We start from the raw sequence: 9993 nt of genomic DNA, 5'->3' as shown, positions 1-9993 counted from the left end.
TCTCTCTCTGTCTCTCTCTCTGTCTCTCTCTGTCTCTCTCTGTCTCTCTCTCTCTCTCTCTCTCTCTCTCTCTCTCTCTCTCTCTATTCCAATGGCAAATAAAACTCCTAGGATATTTTTATTTGCAAGAAGAATGCAGAATGCAGAGTAAACATTCAATGTTGTGAATACTACAATTTATTTCTCTGATAAATCCATTTTCTAGCATGTGCAGCTTACAAAGACAATTGTAGAAAATCAAGAGCAACAGTTAGGTTTGTTTGTTATCATCATCATGAACAACGTCTTCTTTCATGGAAATTAATATATTGCTTTAATATCTGATAGGCTGAGTAGCATTTGCATTATGTATTATCTATCCCAAGTTTAATCTCAGTGTTTTCTCATAATTTTGGATTGCCTGTATGGGCTACAGAAAATAGTCACAGGAGAGACATAGTTTCTTTGGAACAATCCCATTCTTAAGATTACCTTGTATATGCATCGGAATGTGCTTGCATATATATGACCTAATTTCCATAGAATTATGGCCTTTAATATAAACACTCTTAACAGAATGATAAAGCAAAGGCTCTGACATCAAATTACCTGGTTCAAATCTTTCCATTGAGATTTACAGGGATGCGTTATAGAAGTTACTTATCCTCTTAAAATTATTTTCTTCAAATGTAAAATAAGAATTAAAAAGCTTCCTATGTTAATGAAGACTGTATAGGCAAATCCATATAAAACACCTTGGACAATTCCAGAAATATACTAAATGTATTAGCGTTCATTGCACAGAAATTAAAGAAGAACAAAAATTCCCTCTAGTGTCATGGTAGCTTTGAACATAAAAGAACGTTATACTGTTACCTGAATATGGTTTCAGGATCTTTTAAACATTCTTTTTTTCTAATATGTATTTTCCATTAATATTTCACTAGTAGCAAAGATACAATTTTATGCCACACAATGTTAAGTATATAATTTTAGAGCAATTAGTTTTCTTTTTAAAGATCTACTGCATTTGATTACTTCTATTTGCCACTATTTTCAATCCTTCTTAATGATTATATTTTTCTTCAAATTCCTTTATGTCGCTTCTCACGTCACGCCCACCAGCAAATATTTAGTTTACCATGCTGGTTGTCTTCCTTATATCTGACCGTCATTGCTACTGGCTTTTTCAGCTTTTCCTGCCAGGATCATTCTATGTTCCTTTTTGTTCTTTTCTGTTGTTTCATTCTTTTTCTGTTTTCAATTACCTGTAACTCTGTTGAGGCAACATAGCATTGGGTCCACTCCAGATGTCACTGGCTCCTCGTCAGCGCACGCTGACACGTTGACATTACAGAGAAATTTGGGTCACTCTAAAATGCTGCAAGAAGTCATTTATTTAATAGAAAAAAATTTAAAGACTCACTTCTGTGTGAATATATTCAACAGCTAATAAGCTAATTTATTGCAGTGAATGATTAAACTCTCGAGTTTACTCATTTCCCTGGTCACTAGTTCTACTGAGCCAAAATCAAAATGGATTTTTATTGTGCTTAATTTTTATGTGGATTTTAATAGCTAATATAAAGTTTTCTTGCTGGTGGGGACCATGTTCTGTTTATTAATTCGTATAACCCACAGATCATCTCTCAGAATGGTTTATAAATAGAAAGTGTGGAATAAGAAAGAGGTAGTAGAGCAAGTCCCCCTAGCTGTTAGTGTCTTCCCGGAGATTATTTTCTTTTAAAGAAGAAATTTGAGACGATAATTACAACAGTCCCTTCTTCTTGCAAGCCCTTCTAGATATCTTTCTGCCCTCTTATAAAGTCATGAATTCTTTTTCATTAATTATTATTGCATGCATATGTGTATATGCATACACCTATCTATTCCTAAATACACCCAGTTTTCGCGGAGATGACTTTAAAATGTGATCTAGCATTATTATCAATGTAGGTACCTTAAGACTTAATACTCGCTGGATGGCACAATGGATCAGCTAGGAAAGTTTCTTACCACCAAGTCTGACCACTTGAGCCCATTCCCCAAAACCACATGATAAGAGGAGAGAACTGACGCTCACCAGTTGTCCCTTGGCCACCACACAAATGTCCTGGTGCTCCCTCCAAACAATTGAGTAGATTGGTGTTGTTGGTAAATTTCCACTAGGGAAATATGCAATAAGCAGTATAGTTTATATTTTGAGATATACATCTGAATGTGTGTTTGACTGTAATAAAAGTGCTTCAGCTTGACTTTATGTTTTTATTAGGATACATTTCCTAATAATTTTTTTTATTGGGGGAAGTTTTCTATAAGAAAGCATATTCTTCCCTGGTCAACTATGAAGGCTTTTTAATTTTTTCCCCTGTATTTTCCTAAGAAAGTTGTCAAAATATAACTTTAGGAGTTGTTTGGAATCTCCAACTTAAGTTCCATGGAGACAGACTTTGTTTTATCTATGGCTTTCCTTCCACTGGCTATAATGCAGTTCCTGGTAGATCAGTAAACAGACACAGATATGTTGGGTATTAGCAATTACGTGAATGTGAATTTGGAAGACATGACTACTGCTCACTGCCCGTAAACTGCACTTAAATTAGAAACTTTCACTTAGCAAATTGAAAGGAAATTATCATAAACGCATGATTCTAAAAAAACAGTTCAAAAACAAAAATTATGAGATTCTTCAAGACCAAAATGGTACAAAGTTCATCCTTGTATCATAAGCTTAGCATGCCCTACAGGACAGAATGTTAATGATTGTTTGAGTTATTAATATTCATCAAATCCTAGGTTAAATATGAGAAATATATCATTATATTTGAATATATCTGGGATGACAAATACATATTTGAAGATGCCTTGTGACTAAGCATCTTTTGCTTTTCAGAATATCTCAGGTTTTCAAACTGATGCCAAACTCTTTGGGCTGGAGCCTGTCAAGACCTACTCGATCAGTGTGTCTGCATTTACCAAAGTCGGAAATGGCAATCAATTCAGTAATGTAGTGAAATTCACAACTCGGGAGTCCGGTTAGTCACAGTTTCTGCCTCTGTAATGTTTGCTCTCATATTTAATCAAGACTCTCACATCCCTCTGTTTAATAAAATGTCATTTAGTATTCCCTCAAAGGCAAAATGAATTCCATGGCTTAAAAGTTAGGCTGGGTCATTTCTGAAATCATATATATGTATTGATACATGCATATTTATATACAACTTTTCCTCTATAACCGAGAAAGACAAAATAATGGGCTACTTTTTTTTCCAAAGAGGCGACAAGGCAGGCTTCTAGACTGTGAAATGTCCCAATTCTTAGGATTACCTGTGGGGCTGGGAAGAACAGGTAACTGAACCAATACTTCTAACATAACTGTTCAGATTTTCATGAGTTGTGACTAGGATTGTTCTTCAAGAAGGTAAGCTATAAGGTTTGAGAGGAAGGAGTCAGTGTTGTCTCTTGTACTTGTCATACAGTCCTCTAATAACAGAGTATTGTAAAGGGCCACTGGCCTCGTTTCCCAGCAACCAAACTACTGTAGCACAATGGTATGGGCTACATCTAGACTCTGTGTAGGCATTAAATAGCTTTCATTTGTGAATTAGTTAATTGTGGGTTAAATATGCCCCCTTTTGTCCTACTAACTAGGTCATATATTTGAAGACACCCCTCTTCATCTTTTCTTTTTAACAATGATTAATGGATGACTGAAAATTCCTTTTCTAGTCAATCATCACAGTTCTAAATGTACTTGTATTAATGAACCTCCTCATTAAGATTGGAGGTTAAAGATGTTAAATCAATAATTTCCCCCATGAACTTACAGACTCTTGAGGTCTTCTCTCCCAGCATGCCTACAGACAAATCAAACCACTAGTATTTGGAGTTGGAGCTGTGCAGTGTCTGAATTAGAATTCCTGCAACGTGGCTTGTTGTTTGTGTAACCTTGACAAAGTCTCCAGATTTCTTCGAGCTCTGCATTTTCCTCTGAAAAGAAAGGCACATTAGCCACATACAGTGTAGGAGTTGTCCAAAACTTGAAAATATCCATTAAACCTTACTTATTAGCAAGTTTATCATGCAATAAATGTAGCATAAATATTATCATAAGTATCCCATCCTTTGCATGAAGAAGCCACGATCCAGGCAGAGTAAGTGTAACTTGCCTTCCAAACTTAGTGAGTAACCCAAGTGGAAAACCACCATTGTTTTGTTGTTATTGTTGTTGTTGTTGGAAATGATGGAAATGACTAGGGGAAGTGTGAATCAACTTGAGGGAAAATATCTAAAGATTTTCAACCTATAAAATATTTAGTAGAAGCCTGGCAGTGGTGGCACACGCCTTTAATCCCAGCACTTGGGAGGTAGAGGCAGGAGGATCTCTGTGAGTTCAAGGCCAGCCTGGTCTAGAAGAGCTAGTTCCAGGACAGGAACCAAAAGCTACTAGAAACCCTGTCTCGAAAATCAAAAAAAAAAAAATTTTATAGTATTCACAAAATAAATAAAGGTTGAGGATCATCTTACATAAACTGCTTCATAAACTAGTATTTTTCAGTAACAACGTTATGTCACAAAGCATAATGCTCTGATTATAAAAATAATAGATAATTTACACACACACACACACACACACACACACACACAGTAAATTTTCCTTAAACTCAGAGATCCCACCTGCCTCTGTATCCCAAGTCCTGGGATTAAAGGTATGGATCACTACCACCAAACTCATTTTTTATACAATAATTGTTTATTATTTGTTGAGAGTTCAGTGAGTCAATTAAGTAGATGTTCCCAAAATGTTTAATTTGTTTATTTTAGAGATATTTCTGCATTGATGTATTCATCCTACAGAGGAACGGTTTATAAGGGTCACATTGAGGACCAGAGAACCATTATTAAGAAGTCAGATTTCCTGAACTTTCTTTAAATCAAGTTTCTAATAATAGCAGCATCCCTTTTTTATTGTTGTGAACAGTTTGTAATCTGTGAATTAACCACATGATAATTTTCTTCCACTATCCTTATTTTACTATAACAATGAAGTTATGTTAATTATCTAAAACTAAATTTGAAGTTAGGCTAAAACACTAAAACTAAGGGACATTATTGGATATGTCCACTGAAAATAGCCAGTGTGTCTAACCCATAATCACTCTCACACATGGGGTATTACTCTTTGTTCATGTCCACTGCATCGAATGGACCCCAGAGAAAAGAAGCCATTATCGAATAAATTGAGAGAAGTTCTAGCAGAAAAACCTGAGACCCTTTAAACAATATCTCCAGATTTGTATATTGAAATAGTCCCCGTTCTTCCAAAGAACCCCAATAGAATGTTTCTGCTTTTCTTATGAACTTCCCAGCCCTGTTTAACCTGAAACAGTGATAGTAGACAATTTTGTATTGCAAAAATGTTCAGTGAGAATACTGAGAAGGTTGCACCAATCTGACTAAGAAAGTTGGCATCTGTGACTGCCCAGACTTGAGGCCAATGCATTTCTGAGACTATGTGAGAACGTGTTTGCTGCTTGGGCCTAGAAAAACATTCCATTAACAGCTCAAACTTGTGAGCTTTAGCAAGATCAGAGACAAAAGTTTCTATTAGCCATTTATGTTAAGAACTCATTGCACACATATTAGCAAAGTTGACGTATTAAATTTTCATTTCATCTTTGTGAAACCTCATCTTAGGTCTTGGTTGCATAGTTCAATAATTTACTATGTGTGTATAAATGTTAACTCGGAGTGAATGTTTTTCTCCTAAGTTCCAGATGTCGTACAGAATATAGAGTGTATGGCGCGTAACTGGCAGTCAGTGGTAGTGATGTGGGATCTGCCCAGGAAAACGAACGGAATAATAATCCACTATGTGATAACAGTTGAAAGGAATTCTACAAAACTTTCTCCCCAAGATCACATGTATACTTTTACAAAACTTCTTGCCAATACATCATACGTCTTTGAAGTAAGAGCCTCAACATCAGCTGGTGAAGGCAAAGAAAGCGCGTGTAATGTCAGCACACTCCCCGAGACAGGTAACTAGTATGGAGCACACAACTGACCTGAAGCAGGTAATGGGTGTAAAATAATTAACTAAGCCGAAATAGGCCATTAATGACCTGAAGTATTATGAAATGGGTAGCTGACCCTGAGTACATGACTAACTTGAATGCAGTAACTAGTATGGAGTAATAAATAACATGGAACAGGTGACTATTAGTAATATAAAACAGTTTACTAGTTTTAAACCAATAGTTTATATGAAATGGGCAGATAACCTGAAACAGGTATCTAAGCTTCAGGTAAGTAGTGTAAAATAGGTAACTAATGTGAGCAGTTCATCAGTATGGGACTAACCCGATAACTAGCCTGATATATCTAATGGCAACTAGTATGAAGTAGGTCACTAATCTGAAACATTTAGTTATTCATAAATAATATCATACGTTTATCATAGTATTTACATGACACTTGTTTTTAGTGGTATGTGTATGTAGGAGGTATGCCTGCCAATGTGTATGTGTGTTTTGTATGTGTCTGGGGATGTGTGTATGAATTCAGACATATACATGCACGTTTATGTTTGGTTCTGGACACCTGAAGCCAACATGAGAGTCTTTTTGACCCATGTCCACCTTCTAAGTTGAGTCAGAATCTCTCAGTTGAATGCAGAACTTATCTATGTGGCTACTGTGGCTAACCTGCTTGCCCTAGGGATCCCACATCTCCTCCTCCTTCCAAGCTCTGGCGTTAGAGGTAGGCTGCACACCCAGCCAGCATTTATGTAGGATCTAGGGATCGAAACTTTGCTCCTAACACTTGAATGATAGGTGATTTGTACCCTCAGCCACCTCCACAGTCACAATAGCACACTTATATGAAGATACTAAAGTTTAGTTCGAAAAGGCAACAAGTGCTTCCTTAGCCTACACATGTGATCCCTGAGTACCAACTGAGTGCATAGTTAACCTTCTTTGCTTTGATGGGAGATTGAGAAGAGGAAACAAAGATGGTTATACAAATATAAAACCCTCTAACGAATTGACTGTGTTTTGTCATTAACTTAAATGAACTAATTAACATGCAAACTTTTTAGACTGTATTTTCTTAATAATTGCTTTCTTGGCATTCTGGTTGCTTCTGTGGAGTCCTAAGACTTGCAGTATCAGAGCCCTGTGCATCCATTTTTCTTTTCTAAACACTCAGAACTGCCTTTTAGACCATCCGAGTAAAAGAAAAAGGTCACTCAGCTCCAGTCTATAAGAAGAAGCATCACAACTTCTCAGCGGTGTTTCTTTGTGTTGTTTCCTTCTTTCTACCTTCTCCCACATTCTACAGGTTACCTAAGAAAACCTGGACTCACTCTTGATAACACCACTTCCCTGGCTGTCGGCCCTAATGAGATCCGTGGTACAGCCATAACTCTGGACCACTTCACATGCCTTTCCTCTTCAGCTGACTATCTTATGAGTCCCCGTCCCCGGTGAAAGTCACATCACCTAATTTAACTTCACATTTATGTCCCTGAGGATACACACTTTAGAAATTTGAAAGGCCTACTTTCCTCTTCGTGGTCAGCATCCATTCAGTTCCCATTCATCATTCTAATGCAATGTTCCCCGGAGCTCACAATATTCTTCCTTTGTAGGTTAGAATGGCTGTATTGCATTTGCTTTGTAGGTTTCAAACCATGTTGTGATCTTTCTCCCAGGAAGATCCTGAACTCTGAAAACGTACCCAACATTCAAGCTGATGAATACTGTCGGGAAAAAGAGGAACAGTTCAGCTTTAAATTCCCCTTTCATGAAGGTGGCGGCTGCTTTGTCATCTTTGATACTCTTGGGTTGAAACTTCAGCAGTTTTCCTATGGAGAAACATATTTACATACAGGAGCGGCAGGAATGAGGATCAATGGCCACAGTCAGATTCCAAAAAACAAATCAGCAAAACAAATAGTTCTTTATACTGGGCTTTTACTGCTTCCTGCAGTGTCTCTGCAGAGGTCTTACCACCCACAGTTACCCAGCCTGCTCTTCAGTCTTGTCTTTCTACTTAAGGACTTGAGCTGAATTGACTCTAGTATACTATTTAGATCTCCTATGTTCTGCCAGCTTAGATCTGTTATCTAAAGAACAGACTTGGCTATTTGAAACATAGAGGTGATAGTGAAAGGCACAAGGGTGTGTCTGTAACCCTTGTTGGTAACTCATGTCATTAACCCACTTTTCCAAGTGCTTCATTTATTCTCTTCCTGTAGAAACTCTACCCCAGAACTTATCACCAGTTAGAATTGGTCTCTCCACTAGTCCTGTTACCTATATGCTTTCCCTATCCCTCCTCAGATAGTGGCTGTCTCCAGCCTAATTTTATTTATTCAGCACAATAGACTTCATCTATTCATCCTAGGAGACAGTACCGAAGCAGCACCTCCTGCAGACTAGTAAAGTTCGGTTCAAATGTGGGATCTGTAGTAAAAAGCTTTCAATGGCATCCCAAGTTTGATGGCCCCGATTCCCAAACTATCATCCAATCTTGTTTCATCAAAGCCTCAATTGGGAAAGTGCCTGACTCAGTACATTGAAGCACACCACAGACATTCCCAACACTGTAGCCTTGTTGAAGTATCGGACTAGAGCATACAGGTGTGTCCTAGGACAGATGAATAGTTTCATACAGGTCCAACAAGAGGTGACAACTAAGTTATCAGTGGGAGGAAAGCAGATCATTACTAGAAGAAACTATTTTCAGTTCCACACAGGTGGTCTTTATCAGAGAGCACAAGGTATAAAAAAAAAGTCATTAACTGGCCACACAGGATAATAACTTCAAAATAAGTGAGTTCAGACTTCTAAAAAGGAGATAGAGTGCTTGTTATTATTTTAAGTATACTTGTTTAAGTATACTTGTTCAAAAGTTGAAGTCAGTCAAGAGAACAAAGCAGAAATTCAGTTAATAAAGTCAAGATAAAGCCAAAGTTCAGGGTACATTAGATATGCAGCCACCTGACTTCAGAGTCCAGATCTTTGTCACAATTATTTGTTCAAGAGTTTGAAGGGATCCCAATTCAGGTTTGGAGGTCTACCTAGATGGGTATTGGAGGGATAGAAATAAAGATTTAGTTAGATGTTGACATTTTGGATGGCTTCTTGTGTACCCACACAGTTTGCTCTTCTGACTTCTGTATCAGAATGAACAACCAAATAGCCTCATTCTAGATTTCTGGAGTCAGAATTTTATATATGACCACATCATTTTTTCTTTTAAATGAGATGGTATGGATATTAATACACTTAATTCTACTCTTTGCTCTTAGAGTGACCATGTGGTTTTGTTTCTGTTTATTTAAAATTCCTGGCCGAAAGTTCCAAGTCAGAAGAAATTTGTCATTCAGGCACTTACAAGTTTGTAGAAGTAAGAGAAGATTTGTTTTTTTATGGTAGCTATTTTTATCAGGGCTTTTTCTCCATTTCTGTATATTATTTCCACATTCTCATCAGACAAAAGTAGACCTGTTTTTTCTCAGTCAAATATAAAATTTCTTATAATTAAGATGAATCATTCAGATGAAATATTAATTTCTGCTTCAGAAGTATTTTTCATCTTTAAAATTAGGTTTTGAGTCTAGTGTATAATTATATTTATTATTACAATCCTTGTTCGGTCTCTAATTTTTTATCAGGGTGCACACGAATTGCTTGTTGATGAGACGGTAGCAAGAGCCGGGAACTCATTGTTCAGATGGAAGCAGTTTTATAGCTGCCGCAAGCTTCTAATTTATGGTGGAAAATTAGTCATGGTGTACAGCTAGCCCCGAGTCACAGACAGTGCTCTTATTCCTGTCCTAAGAAGAAATCAAATTTGGCTCACACTCCTACAGTCTGGTGTTTGACCTTGACATATGCTCTTTTCAGGGATCTCTTCTCTTCTCTTCTCTTCTCTTCTCTTCTCTTCTCTTCTCTTCTCTTCTCTTCTCTTCTCTTCTCTTCTCTTCTCTTCTCTTCTCCTCTC

At 37.0% G+C, this 9993-nt stretch overlaps 1 protein-coding gene across 2 annotated transcripts in view; it reads left to right on the top strand.

Moving 5' to 3' along the window:
- Positions 1–9993, top strand: part of Ptprq (protein tyrosine phosphatase receptor type Q) — a 172134-nt gene that overhangs the window by 69221 nt on the left and 92920 nt on the right. For both annotated transcript variants that reach the window (XM_050135561.1, XM_050135562.1), the window contains exons 24-25: positions 2873–3014; positions 5751–6020. In XM_050135561.1, coding sequence (XP_049991518.1) covers positions 2873–3014; positions 5751–6020 — 412 coding nt within the window. The remainder of the gene's footprint in view (positions 1–2872; positions 3015–5750; positions 6021–9993) is intronic.

Source organism: Alexandromys fortis, unplaced genomic scaffold (genome assembly GCF_014885135.2).
Source record: "Alexandromys fortis isolate MF-2015 unplaced genomic scaffold, M_Fortis_MF-2015_v1.1 scaffold_24, whole genome shotgun sequence".
Taxonomy (NCBI): Eukaryota; Metazoa; Chordata; class Mammalia; order Rodentia; family Cricetidae; genus Alexandromys; species Alexandromys fortis.
The sequence above is the reverse complement of the archived record's forward strand: the minus strand, read 5'-3'. Positions and strand labels throughout refer to the sequence as shown.